The sequence below is a fragment of the Heterodontus francisci genome, chromosome 20 (assembly GCF_036365525.1).
Source record: "Heterodontus francisci isolate sHetFra1 chromosome 20, sHetFra1.hap1, whole genome shotgun sequence".
Classification (NCBI taxonomy): Eukaryota; Metazoa; Chordata; class Chondrichthyes; order Heterodontiformes; family Heterodontidae; genus Heterodontus; species Heterodontus francisci.
In genome coordinates, this window is record NC_090390.1 from 54,172,241 (window position 1) to 54,190,791 (window position 18,551).

Genomic DNA, 18,551 nt, shown 5'->3' on the forward strand with positions numbered 1-18,551 from the left:
AACTAACAGCAAGACTGCAGTTTAGAAAAAGAAAGAACTGAATCAAATTATTTGATATACATACTCCGCCTTTGATTCAAAATTCAGACGTAAAATGAAAATGATTAAGTGCCAAACATGAAAATATCACATTAAATATTTTATGCATGTTACTTAAACTTGCAAATTCTATTGTAAATATAAAAGATAACTTATTAAAGAAGATTCCATTCTGAATATCCATTCAAACAACGTGTTGATAGACTATGCAGTATTAACACAAAAAAACCAAAGCTGTAGGAAGTATTTTGTGTTAAATGGTTCTTCATTTACTGCAACAGTTAACTGAAATTAAGTGTTCTCAAACAAAGGAAACCTTTGTTTTCTATATATTGTGATGTCAGTAGAAATCCTTTTGAAGTTCAGCTAAACTATTATTGTAATCACACGTGGCGAACCTGTCCATGCATATCCAAAGGCCTCTGTAGTGTTAATAGCTGATCTGCTGCTGGGCTTTATACCACGTGCGCTGTTAGTATTAGTCTCTGTCACTGTAGCCAGACGTCCAACAGACCAGCTTCAAACTAAGAAAGGAGTCCCACAACACAAGCGCTGGAGCAGAGGTTCCACCTATATGTAGGGACACAGCAATTTGCTTTATAAACTGCAATTTGACCAGCAGAGCTGATATCGGATCCATCCATCATTCATTGATGCTTGCAAACCTAAAAGATTAGCTAAAAATTTTAGTGCGAATTGTGAAGTGAGCGGCGTTCTCTTGAAAACCAGCCTTCATACCAAAGTGAATTCTTGTGTGCATTCCGGCAAAATCTGTGACAGAACCCGCTTTTTTGTCTGATTCGCGGCGCAAGCTCGACCCGCTGGACAGTGTCTAAAGTGGAAGAGGGTGATGCTCGAGTGCCCGGACAGTGGGGAAGAGATGGCCCCCACTCACAAGATTTCCTTCTCCATCATAGATATACTCGACCCCCAAAAATTTACAGGCAAGTCCCAGGCATTCGAGCTGCAAGAGAATGGGCCAAACGAAAGCAGTGATGTGCCCGTACTCAGTAGCGGAGGACGGAGCTTGGAAGAGACAGGTGTAAAACTAAGTGCTGAAAAGAACAGCAACCAAATCGGCCCCGATTCTGGTGAGTAAATAAATCACAACCAGTCAGCGTCACAATGTTTTAATAACGAAACCAATTACAAATAATAACCCTTTGCATTAACTGTACCAAAATTATATTGTCCTTTTTCTGGGCCTCATAGGCTTTTTTTCCAACAAAGAAATTGCACAGCTCTTGTTTTACCCTGTTATTAGTTTATCCTGACTTGTTCACAAAAATAATGTTATTAAGAGAATAACTAGACCATCTACTTTCTAACTCGTGTTTCCAAACCAACCCAGAGCCAGGTGGATAATGAAATTGATAAGAAAGTTAGCTGCAGAAGGAACGTGATAGAGTTATGACTAGAGAAGAGTATTTGTTTACTGGCAGTACTATGTAACTCCAAGCTTCTTGTTTACTTTCCAGGGTGCGATGAAGTGTAGTAACTGAGATCAATTAGTGTATGAGTCAGATAAATATCATTTTAGCGCATTTTTTTATATGGAGTGATTCAGTTAATTCTATGCAAAATGCATCTGCTCTTAGACAAATGTACAATCATATCTCCTATGGAAGGCATGTGCTGAAATGAGAAACGACGATTTTGTTTCATTTAAGAGAATTGTTCTGTGATCACTTCCACGCCATCCCATATTTAGTCCATTTTAATTTACTATTCCGCTTCTTACATTCTTATCCTGAAATCCACCGAAATCATAAATATGACACACTACGTGTTATATCTTGAAAAACAATTACAGTTGTTCAATAACAGCTCTTTGCTAGGTGTGATTGGCACTGGGAGAGAGCCTGGGTAATTGTTTAAATCGTCCCATAGAGGATGCCGCTGCTCAAATGATCGATATCCTATTACTGACTTGTGCATATCTCCTTCCAACAGCTTGCAGGTACAGCCGTGAAAACGCGAGTGTGAAGCAGATCGAAGGTCCAAATATTTTTCGATTAAAACTTACCTTTAATAGATGGCATTATCGATCTGTTAAAATCTGAAACTCTAATTGCACATCATGGCTGGTGTAGATTTGGACACTTTTTCGTGTACCCTGTCATAACTCTGCATCTGCCTTTAGGTATTGCTTAGCTTCATCTCAATCAGGACGCGATCAGCGTATTTTGACTGCGTCCTCCTTGCATTCCTCTCAAGACAACAAAAAGTCATATACCCACGATCTATTAGAAATGACCCAAGCCGATTCCACAACGGGTGATAAACAATGCCGTTATTAAAATCTTACTTTTGCACCTTGGGGTGAGGGAAAGGGTCGAACATGCTTCCTACAATGTTGCTCAAGTACTGCTGTGCACTTTCACTCAAATCTTCGAATTTTCCACACATGTTTTTTCACTGGTGAAATACAGGAGCAATAGTAGCCACAAATTTCCACGATTTCTGACAATTGCTTTGTCACTTGCCATCTCCCACACACACACACACACACATTACACAAACGCCTTTTCAAGATGCGCAGCTTTTTGACGAATACTAACGCACATTTCGCAAATTGAACTAATCACTGACACTGACACAAAGCACTTAGGGTAATTTTCAACGGGACATCGTTGCTCGATTTTAAACTGTTAGAAGAAGGGCCCATTACAGTTCACCCTGTAATTTTTAATCGTCATCAATTTGTTAGAAACAACTTTAAAATACCACGGAAGAACGTAAAGGGAAGGCCATAGAGTTAAACACAAAAATTATACAGCCAATCTATGTTTCTACGTTTTCATATTATTTACTGTCACTTTGTACCATGCTGTGTTTTGTAGGATTTCGTTGTTACAATCCTTAATATATCACACTACTATCAGTACAAATGGGTCAAAATTTCCACTGATCACGGTCGCGAGGTAACTACTGTTTCTAGGATCGTAATGTGGACAGAAGAATAGCCAGACTACTGGGCGACCAATGGTTGAGCGGATTGGTAGGGGAAAAAATCAATAGGTTCGGAATTTACACAACTATTAATAATGATTGGTTTCAGATTAAACGACAGAGACCTACATAAACAAAGTGAAACAGAAGATGGAAAATAAAGAAAATTAGCGCTAAGCAAATATAAGCAAGTGATTTGATTAAATGGGAGAAGTAGAAAAATGCGGTACTTTTTTGCGACTACACATCTAGATCAAACGTTGTGGCAATAGTTTCATCCTGCATTAGTAACCCCTAAATACTCTTGATCCTGTGTCTAAAACAACGAACGTTACAGGAGGATAAACAATGTATAACGAGGAGTGAAATTAAAACTCATTTAATGTTTTGTTCCTTAAAAAATGATTCAGTTTGGGTGATATGAGCGTTTAAATATGCTATTTATTATTGTAATTGAATACCTTTCGGGGGTTATGTACAAAGGAGCTAACCTTTATACAAGATACATTGCTGCAAGAAAGGTAATAAAGGAACAGAAGCTTTGATCAGAATGTGTTTGAAATTTTCAGCAGTGCTTCAGGCTTGATAATATATCTATTGGGCCACCACTCTTGCAATTATCTTAAAATGTTTGTGTAAGCCTCCCCTTTTATAGTAATTAATGCTAACCAGCACAATCACTGGCTAACTTTGATTTTATATGTTCCTAGTCTCTTACCCTTCTGTCTTTTTTGGTTTGCTTTTATCTCAAGTTTGCCCTTTCCCCAATTCATCAACTTTTCCCCTTTCCCTTTCCTCTTTCTCTCTGGCATACACATATTCTCTCATTTGCCCCTCCTGATTTCTATCATTATTCCTTCTCCGGGTTCTCACCACAATTTTCTCATTCTCACTTATGGGGTTTCTTGCTGTGATGTGGTGTACCTAAACAGTGCTCTGTGTGAGAGCATTCAGGAGTCAGGTTGCAAGGTGACCAAGGCTGGGAAGTGAATATTCAGGGATATTTGACATTTTGAACAGATAGGTAGAAAGGAAAAGGAGGTTAATAAAGGATGAGACATTCCAGCGGTGAGAAATGATCTTGGCTTGGAAGATCAAGATGTCGAATCAATCATGGTGGAGATCAGAAATAGAAAGGGAAATAAATGACTGGTGGAGTAGTTTATAGGCCCCCCTAACAGTAGCTACACTGTAGAACAGAGCATAAATCAAGAAATGATGGAGGCATGTAAGAAAGGTACTGCAATAAGCATGAGCAATTTTAATCTTCACATAGATTGGACACATCAAATTTATAAAGGTAGCCTTGAGGATGAGTTTATAGAGTGTATTTGAGACAGTTTCTTCATACCATATATGTTGAACCAACCAGGGAACAGGTTATTTTAGATCTGGTAATGTGTAATGAAACAGGAGTAATTAATGTTTTCATAGTAAAGGATCCTGTAGAGAAGAGTGATCATAACATGATAGAATTTCACATTCTGTTTGAGGGTCAGAAACTTAGATCTGAAACTATGTCTTAAACTTAAATTAAGGCAATTAAAAAGGTATGAAGGCAGAATTGGCTAAAGCAAACTGGGAAAACATATTAAAAGGTAAGGCAGTGGGGAAGCAGTGGCAAATTTTTAAGGAGATATTTCACAACTCTCAACAAAGATATATTCCATTGATGAAGAAAAACTCTATGAGAAGGAGGAATCATCTGTGGCTAACTAAAGAAGTTAAGGATGGAATCAAATATAAAGGAGACGTACAATACTGCAAATTAGTGGTAAGCCAGAAGATTGGGAAAGTTTTAGAAACCAGCAAAGGATAATTTAAAAAAAGAAAATAGAATAAACTAGCATGATATATAAAAACAGACAGTAAGAAGTTCTACAAGTATATAAAAAGGAAGAGAGTAGCTAGAGTAAACATTGGTCCCTTAGACGATGAGACTAGGGAATTAGTAATGGGAACAGGAAATGGCAGAGACTTTGAACAAATACTTTGTGCTTGTCCTCATAGTAGAAGACACTAAAAGCATCCCAGTAATAATAGAATATCAAGGGGAAAAAGGGAGGGAGGGACTTAAACCAATCACTATCACTAGAGAAAAGGTATTAGGCAAACTATTGGGATCAAAGGCTGGAAAGGCCTCTGGACCTGATGGCCTGAATCCTAAGGTCTAAAAAGAAGTGGTTGCAGAGATAGTCAATGCACTGGTTGTAATCCTCCAAAATTTCCCAGATTCTGGAGGGTCCCAGTGGACTTGTAAACAAAAATGAAATACCCTGTTCAAGAAAAGAGGGACACAGAAAGCAGGCAACTACAGACCAGTTAGCCTAACATCTGTCCGATACTAAGAAGTCCTTTGAACAAGAATGATCAATATATGGAATGGACCTCTGGGTAGAAAAATGGAGGCAAAATCTCTGAAATTACCTAGTTCGATGATGTTGTTGTGAGACAGCAACTTATTTCTCTCTGACTGGAAGAGCTGTTAGGCTGAATGGCCATCTTTTTCTATCTCATGAACAGTATTTTGTCCAAATGCACACTAGGGGCTGGATTTAATGGGCCCCCTGGAGACGGGCTAGGAGGTGATGGGAGACGGGGTTGGTGGTGGTGGTGGAGGGGTGGGCAGAGGGTCCATTGCCTTCCAGTCGTACTGCTATAAAGTCAGGGTCGGAAAAGGCCACAGATGGCCTTCCTGCCCAGAGGCCAATTATGCCCTTACATGGCCAATCAGTAGCCACTTAGGGGCCTCTTCCTGCTGCTGCTGGAATTAAGTCAGCAGCGGTGGGCGGGGGTGTGGGGGGTCTCCCCCACATGGGGAGGTTGCCCAGTAAAATCAGGTGACTCCTTGTGAGCTTGGTGATGGGAGGTCCTCCTGCATGGGAAATCTGTGGCCCATGGAGGGCCCCCACCGGCAAACAACATCCCCCCTCCTGTAACAACGCTCCCCAAACTCATTGCCTAGCCTCCCCCGCCAGTCACTGGGGCCTAGTGGACTGGCCCCAGAGACATCACCTCAGTCTCGCTCTCCAGCTCTGAGCCTGCTCCCAGGCCTCCTATAGTACTGGCAGTGGCCACTGATCCTGGTGGCGCTGCTGGCCCTCTCATTGGCTGGGATTCCTGTCTTTAAAGGTATGGGGGTCCCAGCACCGGGCACTTAAGTGCCTGAGCACAGTTGAATTGGGCCTGGATGGTGGGGGTGAGGGGGGGGGGCGGATCCGAAAAGGCAAGGCAGGGTTTTCTTCGCCTTTTTGGCACGGCGCTGGGAACCCTGCCAGCACAAGTGAATCCAGCCCTAAAAGTCAAATGATCGACAGAATGCTGGGGAACTGTAACTTGATAGATTACGTGATGAAACATTCCACAAAACATAGGGCTTAGGAAAATAGGAACATAGGAACAGGTATAGGCCATTCAGCCACTTAAGCACATTCTGCAATTCAACAAGATCATGGCTGATCTGTATGTTAACTCCATCCACCTGCCTTGGCTTCATATTCTCTATACCTTTGGCTAGCAAAAATCTATTAATCTTGGATTAAAAATTAATCGAGCTAGCATGTGGGAGAATGTTGCACAGTACTACTACCCTTTCATAGAATGAGAGAATGTTCCCTGTATGCGGGCAAGGTTCCAGTGGATTGGAAAAATGCTAATATTATTCAAAAAGAGAGGGAGACAGAAAGTAAGCAACTATAGACCTGTTAGTTTAACATCTGTCGTTGGGAAATTGTTAGACTCCATCCTTAAGGAAGTAATAACAGGATATTTAGAAAGTCAAAACGCAATCCATCAGAGTCAGCATGGTTTTATAAAGGGTAAATCGTGTTTGACTAATTTGCTTCGAAGATGTAACAAGATGTACAGGGTAATGGGGATCCTGTAGATGTAGTATATCTGGACTTCTAGAAGGCATTTGATAAGGTGCTGCACAAAAGGTTAATACACAAGGTAAGATCACATGGGGTCAGGAGCAATTTATTAGCTTGGATAGAGGATTGGCTAACCAACAGAAAACAAAGTTGGGATAAATGGGTCCTTTTCTGGTTGGCAAGATGTAACTAGTGGGGTGCCACAGGGTTCGGTCCTTGAGCCTCAACTATTTGTAATCGATATTAATGAATTGGATGCAGCGATAGAAGGTAATATAGCCAAATTTGCAGATGACACTAAAATAGGTGGGATAGTAAGTTGCAATAAAGAAATAAGAAATTTACAAATGGATATGGATAGGTCAGGTGAAGGGGCCAAAATCTGGCAGATGGAGTTTAACGTGGATAAGTGTGAGATTATCCATTTTGGTCAGAAGAATAGAAAGGCAGATTATTATCGAAATGGACAGAAACTTCAGAGTGCTTCGGTGCAGAGGGATCTGGGTGTCCTCGTGCATGAATCACAGAAAACTAGTGTGCAGGTGCAGCAGGTAATAAGGAAGGCAAATGGAATTTTGGCATTTTATTGCTAAAGGAATAGAATATAAAAGTAGGGAAGTGTTGCTGCAACTGTACAAGGCATTAGTGAGACTGCACCTGGAGCATTGTGTACAGTTTTGGTCCCCTTACTTGAGGAGGGATGTAGTTGCATTGGAGGCAATTCAGAGGAGGTTCACTAGATTAATTCCAGAAATGAGGGGTTTGTCTTATGAAGAGAGATGGAGCAGTTCAGGCCTTTACTCTCTAGAGTTTAGAAGAATGGGAGGAGATCTAATTGAGATATATAAGATGATTAAGGGGATTGACAAAGTAGACGTAGAGAGGATGTTTCCTCTGGTGGGACAATCTAGAATGAGAGGTCATAGTTTTAGGATAGGGGTAGCAGATTTAAAACAGAGATGAGAAGCAATTACTTCTCTCAAAGGGCTGTGAGTCTGTGGAATTCACTACCCCAGAGTGCGGTGGATGCCGGGACATTGAGTAAATTTAAGGAGGAGATAGACAGATTTTTAATTAGTAATGGGTTGAAGGGTTATGGAGAACGGGCAGGAAAGTGGAGTTGAGGCCAAGATGAGATCAGCCATGATCGTATTGAATGGCGGAGCAGGCTCGAGGGGCTGAATTGCCTACTCCTGCTCCTAGTTCTTATGTTCTTATGTTACAGTCCAGCAGCAGGCCCATTGTGTCTGTGCCAACTCTCTGCAAGAGAAACTCACCTAGTCTCACACCCTTGCCTTTCCCCATAGCCCTGAAAATGTTTTCTCTTCAGATAATTATCCAATTCTCTTTTGAAGGCCTTGATTGAATCTGCCTCCACCGCACTTTCAGGCAGTGCATTCCAGATCCTAACTACTTGCTGTGTAAAAATGCTTTTTCTCATGTTGCCATTGCTGCTTTTGTCAATCACCTGAAATCTGTGTCCTCTGGTTCTGAATCACAGAATCACAGAATCGTTACAGTGCAGAAGGAGGCCATTCAGCCCATCGTGTCCGCATTGGCTCTCTGAAACTCAGTTCCATTCCCCCGCATTCTCCCCTTACCCTCCACATTCTTCCTTTTCATATAACTGTCTAATTCCTTTTTGAATGATTCAATTGAACCTGCCTCCACCACATTCTCAGGCAGTGCATTCCAGGCCTTAACCACTCGCTGCGTGAAAAAGTTTTCCTCATGTCACTTTTGCTTTTCTTACCAAATACTTTAAATCTGTTCCCTCTCGTTCTCGATCCTTTCACGAGTGGGAACAGTTTTTATCACTCTGTCCAGACCCCTCCTGATTTTGAATACCTCTATCAAATCACCTCTCAGCCGTCTCTTCTCCAAGGAAAACAGTCCTAACTTCTCTAATCTCTCTTCATAATTGAAATTTCTCATCCCTGGAATCATTCTCGTGAATCCTTTCTGTACTCTCTCCAATGCCCTCACTTCTTTCCTAAAGTGCGGTGCCCAAAACTAGATGCAATACTCCAGCTGAAGCCGAATTAGTGTCTTATACAAGTTCAACATAACTTCGTTGCTCTTGTACTCTATGCCCCAATTAATAAAGCCCAGGATACTGTATGCTTTATTAACCACTCTGTCAATCTGTCCTGCCACCTTCAATGGAATATGCACATATACACCCACACCCACTTTGGAATTGTACCCTTTATTCTATATTGTCTCTCCACGTTCTTCCTACCAAAATGAATCACTTCACATTTCTCTGCATTGAACTTCATCTGCCACCTGTCTGCCCATTCCACCAACTTGTCTATGTCTTTTTAAAGTTCTACACTATCCTCCCCACAGTTCACAATGCTTCCAAGTTTCGTATCATCTGTAAACCTTGAAATTGTGCCCTGTACACCAAGGTCTAGGTCATTAATACAAATCAGGAAAAGAAAAGGTTCCAAAACTGATCCCTGGGGAACTCCACTACAAATCCTCCTCTAGCCCGAAAAACATCCATTAACCACTACTCTTTGTTTCCTGTTTCTAGATCCTTTGGCCAATGGGAACAGTTTCTCACTATCCATTCTGTCCAGACCCTGCATGATTTTGAACACCTCTATCAAATCTCCTCTTAATCTTCTCTTCTCCAAGGAAAACAGGCCTAACGTCTCCAACCTATCCATGCAACTGAAGTTCCTTATCCCTGGAACTATTCTCGTGAATCTTTTCTGCACCTTCTGTAATGCCTTCGGATCCTTCCTCAAGCTTGGTGCCCAAAACTGGAACAATACCCAAGTTGAGGCCGAACCAATGTTTTATACAGGTTTATCATAACTTCCTTGTTTTTGTACTCTATGTCCAGGATCCCATATGCTATATTAACTGCGTTCTCAAACTGCCCTGCCACCTTAAATGATTTGTGCATATATACTTCCAGGTCCCTCTGCTTCAGTACCCCCTTTAGTATTGTATCCTTTAATTTATATTGTCGCTGTTCATTCTTCCTACCAAAATGAATCACTTCACACTTCTCTGCATTAAATTCCAATTGCCACTTGCCCACCCATCCCACCAGCCTGTCTATGATCTCATGAAGTTTATCGTTATGCTCCTCACAGTTTACAATATTTCCAACTTTCGTGTCATCCACAAATTTTGAAATTGTGCCCTGCACACCCAAGTCTATGTCATTAACATATATCAGGAAAAGCAGGGGAATCCCACTATATACCTTCCTCCAGTCCAAAAACAACTACCCACAACTACTCTCTGTTTCCTGTCACTCAACCAATTTCGTGTACATGCTACTACTGTTCCTTTTATTCCATGAGCTCTCACATTGTTGACAAGCCTGTTATGTGGCATTTTATCAAATGCCTATTAGAAGTCTTTGTACACCACATCAGTCGCATTACCCTCATCAATCCTCTCTGTTATCTTATCAAAAACTCAAGCTAGTTAGTTAAACACGATTTACCCTCAACAAATTTGTGCTGCCTTTCCTTAATGTTGCAACCAGGTGAGAAAGCTGTCTAGGGGTCTTTTACTGTCTCCACTTGGTCTTATTGTAACAGGGTTTAATTTTAAACACACTGGGCCGAATTTTACCGGTCCCTCGACACACGGCGGTGGCACCGCAATCAACATATGGTATTGATTACTTACCTATGCTGATTATGCAGCCCGCTGCCTCTCCACCGACACTGCCGGGTTTTTTGTTGAAGGGGCGGCTGTCAAGTGCCATCCCGTTCATGATCTGAAAAGCCGACGGGTGACCTGCATTACAGAAGGGAGGGGAGATACACAGGAGTCTAACTCTGCATTCTTAAAGGGAGGAGGGAGTGGGGGTACATAGGGGTCGCACTCTACATTCTGGAAGGGAAGGGGTTTGGGATGACTGGAGGGAAAGCTGTGCTGGCATGAAGGGAGGTACCGTGAACCATCCCTCCGTTAACAGTGTACGCTCTGTGTTTGTGAGGGGGCAATGGCACACTAGGCACCCTGTGTGTGGGGAGGGTGCCAGAAAGGGCAGGAACATTAAGATTTTATGGATGGTGGTAGGAACTTGATGTGGTCATGTTGTGCCACTCTGAGTGTTGGCCAAGATGGCCAATGCTATGGCATGCCACATAGTTGATCCAGGAAAGCAGCTGATGTACCCGTCAACACCAATACATGCCCTGTTATGAACCTTCGAATACATGCAGGGTTCAACTTTATTTATCACATGGAAATAGATAGCGAGGGTTGTGACACGTCTGTGCCCTGCTCAAGGATGACCTGCAGCCCATGGGCTCCATTTCTCATAGTGGCAGCGGTTCTCAAGCCTGACGCCATTGCAGCGTTTTAGGTGCCCACCAGAGACCTTTGTGGGGTCACACAGTCAGCGGTGCACTGATGCATCAGGGAGGTCACCAACGCCCTGCACCGAGGGCCAGTGAGTATGTCCGCTTCAGGACGGACTCTCACAGCCAGGCCCAGAGGGCCATTGGTTCTGGCACCATTGCCGGAGAACCATAGGTTGTAATGTTCATGGGCTGCACTCATGCGGCCATCAGGCCTCCCAGGCTACCACCTGCAGGCATCACCATTAAAGGAGCCCTCTCAATCTAGGTGAAGCTGGTATGTGAACACTGCAGATGCTTGCAGCGAATCTGTGACCGCTTCTCAGGCAGCTGCCATGACACCTGGGCCTTGCGCCAGTCCCAGCTGCCACTGCTGCTCACTGAACTGGCTCAGATGGAGGGGTGGCTTCTTGGAGATAAGGACTATCCTTTGCAGACGTGGATCCCGACACCAGTGAGAGACTCCACCACAACTGCAGAGGAGAGATACAACACCAGCAACTGAGCTACATGAGCCTCCATTGAGAAGGAGATCGGCATGCTGAAAGAGCGCTTCTAATGCCTGTATGGATAGGGTGATGCCCTGTACTACGGGCCAAAAAAGCCAGCTCCTTTCTTTGCTGCTCTGCACAACTACGCACCCAATAGACCTGGCATGATGAGGAGTGACGTCAACAGGATTCCTCTTTGGACTATGAGGACGCTGAGGACCTACAATATGAAAGACGCATAGGAGGGCAGATGGCACCCAGGCTCTGCACGCAGGGCTAGCAGTGAGGTAGGGATGTATGGAAGTGGCTTATCAGACAAAGGCGATCTGCTCCATAGCAACCGACATGAGCTCTGCAAGCCACACATCACCCTCGCTCACCTGCTGTGCACCAGTCCACATCTGCAGCATCCCTGTGTAAACCAGTAGACACAGCAGCTGACTGAGCCATTGTCTATGTCATTGCATCCGTGGAGATGCTCATGTGTAATGGTGGCATAGCAATTATGTTATTGCGTACGTTGGCTCTTCTGAAGGGCCAATGGTGCAAAGGGATGTGATATTGGTGCTACATGCTGGCCCACATCATTTACACAGAGAAAAGGCACACATGTTGGTGAGTAACATTTAGTGAAAGACGTATTTACATTGCTGTGACACCCGTGCATTCCCATTTGTGTCAGTGTGTTCTCTGTAATACCTTTTATGGTCTATTTAAGTCTCACGTCCTGGAATGTGCAAAATTAAGATTATTCACCCAGGTGCAGCACACCTACAAGAAGTAATGTTACACTTGAGTGGAAGAAGAGGATCGCAACTTCACAGGACACTGGGACACAGCAGGGTAAGTATGTGGCAGCAAAGCGGAAAGTGCTGGGGTCACTCAGCAGGTCAGGCAGCACCTGTGGAGAGAGAAGCAGAGTTAACTTTCAGGTCTGTGAACTTGGACAAGTTAACTCTGCTTCTCTCTCCACAGATCCTGCCTGACCTACTGGATCTCTGGAGCATTTTCTGCTTTGCTGCCAGATTGACAGCAGCCCCACTCTTCAGTAGTCAGGTAAGTATTCTTTGACAGCTGTCAGGAAGCAGTTGCTGGGGCATTTAAAATAGGGTCCCGCACCTGCTGCACAACTGTCAAAGACTCTCTCACTGAGCCGAATGTCCCGCCTCTCCCCACGTAATATCGGGAGGGTGGCTCAGTGTTGTGATGCTAATGAGCCCCCACGCATAATATTGCTGGGGCTCTGTGGTGGCCACTAAATACGGGCGCCGCGCTGAGTTCAAAGGGCGCCGCCGCGGATGGTGGCACCCCAATAAAATTCAGGTCACTGTGTTTTGAGCTCCCCCTTTGCGAATCCTTGTTCACAGCTTTCCAATTATAAGGCAAAAAAACCAACACCAGGTTTTCTCAGGTTTAAAGGAGATAAGTGAAGTTTATTAAAACTTAAACTCTAATACGGTTCACACCTACAGATATAAGACGTGCCCTTGCTACCATGCACATGTAATATACACATGCAAATAGGGACAGAAAAGAGAAGAGGAAAATATAGTAGAGAGGGTTTGAGGCAATATCAGAAGAGTTTCTTGTTTACTGTGCTTCGAGCTCACTTGATTGTAGGTAGTCTTGCTGTTTGTCGGGGCCCAGTGTTCTTCTCAAACCTTGTTCATGTAGGAGACTTTTCTCTCTTTGAGGTTCACGTGTTTTCAATAGATTCCAAAGCTGGTGAGAAACGAGATGAGAGCAGACAGGAGAGAGGTCTTCTCAAGCCAGGAGCCAGGAGCTTTCTGATTTCAAACACTCTTTTGGAAGTTCAAATTCAAAACTGCCAACAGTCAGTCAGTCATGTGACCAGAATTGGTCTGACCACTTCTTCTGTGTATTGGGGAAGCAACGACTGGGTCCCCTTTGTTCCAACACTGTCAGTTACTATTCAAATGTCTTTCCAGCTTGCAATTTTAAGTTTTAATGTTCATGTGGCGAAATCATGTGTGCCTCAGTCTTGGCAGGTAGGGGCTTTGCCTGTAGGGGCGGCACAGTGGCCCAGTGGTTAGCACCGCAGCCTCACAGCTCCAGTGACCCGGGTTCAGTTCTGGGTAGTGCCTGTGTGGAGTTTGCAAGTTCTCCCTGTGACCACGTGGGCTTTCGCCGGGTGCTCCGGTTTCCTCCCACAGCCAAAGACTTGCAGGTTGATAGGTAAATTGGCCATTGTAAATTGCCCCTAGTGTAGGTAGATGGTAGGAGAATGGTGGGGATGTGGTAGGGAATATGGGATTAAGGTAGGATTAGTATAAATGGGTGGTTGTTGGTCAGCACAGACTTGGTGGGTCGAAGGGCCTGTTTCAGTGCTGTATCTCTCTATGACATTAATTAATTCACATTTGTCCAAGTGACACAAAGTGTTTCCTTAATTTCCTCCTGAATGGCCTGGCTTTGCTTTTAAGGTTATGTCTTCCTGCCCTAGACTCCTCACCAGTGGAAAAAGTTTCTCTCTATCCTATCAATTCCTTTCAAAATCTGGAAACAGCATCTTCTCTATGCCAGGGAGTGTAAGCTTAGTTTAGTTTATGTAATCTCTCCTCATAATCTAACCCTTGGTGCCCTGGTAACATTATAATGAATCTACACTTCACTCCTTCCAAGGTGTAATGGCCAGAACTGTACACGGTACTCCAGATGTGGAGTTGTGTAGCTGCAGCAAAACCTACTCTTCTCTATATTATAGCCCTCCAGTTATACTACATTTTAGTGATCTGTGTGGATGGATACCTAAATCTCTTCGGACCACCCCACTGTTCCTAACTTTTCATCATTTAAATAGTTCTCTGGATAACCTCACACATAACTGCATTGAAATCTATCTGCCAAAAGATATAACACCACAATGTAGAATTCTGACAAAGGCCTCGCCTTGAATATGTAAAGATATGTTTTTGCATGGTATAAAAATAGAAATATGTCCAATAAATCGCATAACTAAATCAATGCTTTTATTACATTCCTCTTCGGCTTCCAAAAAAATGAACTGTGAAAAGTCCAGAGGATAGAAATTTGTTATGCCACATTTTCGTACGCATTAGTGATGGGAGACTTGGCAGGAAAAAAGACAGAGGCGCAAGGGGAGAGCTAACTGTGCAACAGCCCCAACAAACAAATTTCTCTGCAGCACCTGTGGAAGAGCCTGTCACTCCAGAATTGGCCTTTATAGCCACTCCAGGCGCTGCTTCACAAACCACTGACCACCTCCAGGCGCATATCCATTGTCTCTCGAGATAAGGAGGCCCAAAAGAAGAAAGTGATGGCCCGCACATCAATTCAGAGGCCCAAGGCTCACATGAAATTGGGCATCGTTTCAATAATTTAAGTGAGCTGATGGCATCTGTTGTGCCTCCTGAGGCAGCTTGCCCATTGCCACTGTTCTAATAATGGGTTGCTTGCCTCTCTGGCTGTGGCTCTCAGCTATGTCCTGAGAGAATGGTGGAAGGATAATGGAGGAGAGCTAATCAAGTAGCCCTCAGGAATGATTGGAGTTGAGAGGAGAACTCCTGATTCTTCTGGTTCCACAGGAACATTTTTCAAAAGTTATTTTTTGGTGGCAGTGATTGAAGAATCCTGGCACGGAGGCAGCTCTGCTCATCACTCACCAATTTAGTGCAGGGGTTCTCATTTACAGATATAAAGAGGCCTACTATCTGTTTCTGGAGGGTGACTCTTGTGCCTGGGCAGCTGCCTATGCCAATATGGTGGCCTCCATACCTTTGGCACTGCTTGGATGCAGGACATTGCTTCTAAAAATTGGCCCTCATTACCCCCATCTTACACCTGTAAAAAGGGTGCAACAAGGTCCAATTTCTGCTGCCAGGTCTAAATCTAATATAAAAACAAGAAATGCTGGAACCACTCAGCAGATCTGGCAGCATCTGTGGAAAGAGAAGCAGAGTTAACGTTTCGGGTCAGTGACCCTTCTTCGGAACTGACAAATATTAGAAATGTCACAGGTTGTAAGCAAGTGAGGTGGGGGTGGGGCAAGAGATAACAAAGGAGAAGGTGTAGATTGGACAAGGCCACATAGCTGACCAAAAGGTCATGGAGCAAAGGCAAACAATATGTTAATGGTGTGTTGAAAGACAAAGCATTAGTAGAGAAAAGGTGTTAACGGACTGAATATTGAACAGCAAGTGCAAACATGAAAAAAAACAGCACGGGTAAGCAAACTGAACAAACTAAGATGAAATGAAATAAATGCAAAAAAAGGTTGTAAAAAATGTAAAAAAGAAAAAAAGAAAAAACAACTAAAAATGAAAGTAAAATGGGGGGCTGTCATGCTCTGAAATTATTGAACTCAATGTTCAGTCCAGCAGGCTGTAGTGTGCCTAATTGGTCGATGAGATGCTGTTCCTCGAGCTTGCGTTGATGTTCACTGGAACACTGCAGCAATCCCAGGACAGAGATGTGAGCATGAGAGCACGGGGGAGTGTTGAAATGGCAAGCAATCGGAAGCTCAGGGTCCTGCTTGCGGACTGAGCGGAGGTGTTCCGCAAAGGGGTCACCCAGTCTGCGCTTGGTTTCCCCAATGTAGAGGAGACCACATTGTGAGCAGCGAATACAGTACACTACATTGAAAGAAGTACAAGTAAATCGCTGCTTCACCTGAAAGGAGTGTTTGGGGCCTGGGATAGTGAGGAGAGAGGAGGTAAATGGGCAGGTATTACACCTCCTGCGATTGCAGGAGGACGAGGTGGTGGGGGTAATGGAGGAGTGGACCAGGGTGTCGCGGAGGGAACGATCCCTTCGGAATGCTGACAGGGGAACGGAGGGGAAGATGCGTTTGGTAGTGTTATAAATGTGTTACATTCTGCAGATATCATTCCTGTGGTTTCAACAACATCCGAGCTATTGTGCTTCATATGGCCATCCACATTTATATGCATCCCGATGGATAGCATGCCCTTTCATAACTGGATATTTATCCAGGTCCTTTATAATAGAATTAATCAGCGTAACTATTTTGATGGGATTCTATTGCATTCAGCTACCACTCTGTTATAAAAGGAGCCTCCTAATCTTCAGTCTTGTTTGAGGTAGAACATTTTAGAAGCCTGTACTCTAGACCAGTGACCAAATCTACTGGACTCCAATGTGAAGCTTTCCTGCTTTTTATGGAAGCAGTCAAGTGACATACCATTAAAAGAAAAGATTAGTGTATATTGTTGTGTAGAATGAAGTCTTCATTGTTTTAAAAAGGCAAACAATTTTTAAAAACCCTAAAATTAAAAAAAAGTTCTATCTAGCCTTAAACACAATAGGATTTATGGTACATTAGGATTATTTAAGGCAAAGTTCAGCTTCAAAACCAATTATCATAGGATACATGTATGTTTGCTTAAAGCAGCAGGGAAAACAGGGGGGTTAAAGATTGTAGTGTCATCACGCATTCCAAAACTTAACTGGCTGATATAATTTTAAATGCTTGTTTGCAGATGGAAGTGATTGGGAGCAAGACACACATTCCAATGCTAATACATCAAAAAAGTCTCTAGAACCCCATGGAAACTATCAAACATTTAAAGAAGATGAAAATTCAACACAACCTGAATTAGACAAAGACCTGACTGCCTCTACTGAATTGGAAACCAGGTCTGATCAAATTGCGCCCAGACAAAAACGCCGTCGAGCTGAACCGGGCTGTGCTAAACCAAGACGAGCTAGAACTGCCTTCACATATGAGCAACTAGTAGCCCTGGAGAATAAATTCCGCTCAACTCGTTATCTGTCAGTTTGTGAGCGCCTCAACCTTGCCCTGGCGCTCAGCCTTACAGAAACACAGGTTAAAATCTGGTTTCAAAACAGACGCACCAAGTGGAAAAAACAAAACCCTGGGGCAGACAGCACAATGCAGCCTGGATCTACTAGCCACTCTCGAGTCAGCCCCAGTCCTCCTGGACCAAGTGTGCTCAACTTCCCAACTTTTCAAACATATGCTGCAGGGAATGTCATTTGCCAGACGGCAACTCCAGTCCCTTTAATATCATCCACTGCAGGGCTGATGTCTCCCTTCCTGAGTTCTGCCTATCTGACACCATTTTATGCTCCACATTTGTGAAAACTATACAAATTGTCTCTTTCAAATAACAAACACTGATGTGGGAATATATTGACAACCAACGTTTTCTTTGAGCTGCCAATTTTCTATAACATCTTGTGTGTTTCTTTTAAATAATTCAGCAAAATCACCACCCTTAAGGGACCAAGTAGCTCTAATGGTAGTAGTCTACAGTTAGAACATGTCTTCCACTGTCAGTCTACTTCAACACTTTACATGGACATGCTCTGAGAATCTTAGACAAGGTATTAGACAAACACTACTGCTCTTTCTCAAAGGGAGAACCAACAAACCTGTCAGGGCCAGACACACTCAGAAGACATGTATCTTCTGTTAGGTTCTGATGGAACATTGTTAAGTCTATACCTTTGTAGACACATTAATATTCCCCATATTAAATGATTTCAATCCCTTGGGACCAATTCTAACAGCAGATATCACAGGAATCCATGGTGGACTGTTCCCTTTTTAAATTGAAGGAACACACATGTTGCAAATGAATATCAAAATGGATAGGATGGATAAATTTCATTGCAAGACATGTACTGAGTGTGCTGTTGGAGATAACATTTTAAAAGGTTAAAGCAGGAGAAGAAACCTACTTGGAGATAGCTAAAGTTATTTTGGCTCATCTAGATGTGGTGTTACAGTTACACTGTAGTGAGCATTCTATGATGCTATATGGACTTTACTTCAATAATTGAATACGCTTCAATTAAATTATTCCATAGTTTTCCTTCTTCCAAGAGCTTAA

General features: G+C 43.1%; 1 protein-coding gene across 1 annotated transcript; it reads left to right on the plus strand.

Moving 5' to 3' along the window:
* The first annotated feature begins 889 nt into the window (after positions 1-889).
* nkx1.2la (NK1 transcription factor related 2-like,a) lies at positions 890-17,972 on the plus strand. The gene is made up of 2 exons (XM_068052800.1): positions 890-1,130; positions 17,175-17,972. Exons 1-2 carry the CDS (start codon positions 890-892, stop codon positions 17,795-17,797), a joined length of 864 nt encoding a protein of 287 aa, XP_067908901.1. The 3' UTR covers positions 17,798-17,972.
* The last annotated feature ends 579 nt before the right edge of the window (positions 17,973-18,551 follow it).

What these genes read in the sequence shown, in the direction of transcription:
- nkx1.2la (XM_068052800.1), top strand. Translation starts at nt 890, where the DNA reads ATGCTCGAGTGCCCGGACAGTGGGGAAGAGATGGCCCCCACTCACAAG. An exon ending in CCAAATCGGCCCCGATTCTG is followed by an intron (nt 1,131 to 17,174) that starts GTGAGTAAATAA and finishes GCTTGTTTGCAG; the next exon opens with ATGGAAGTGATTGGGAGCAA.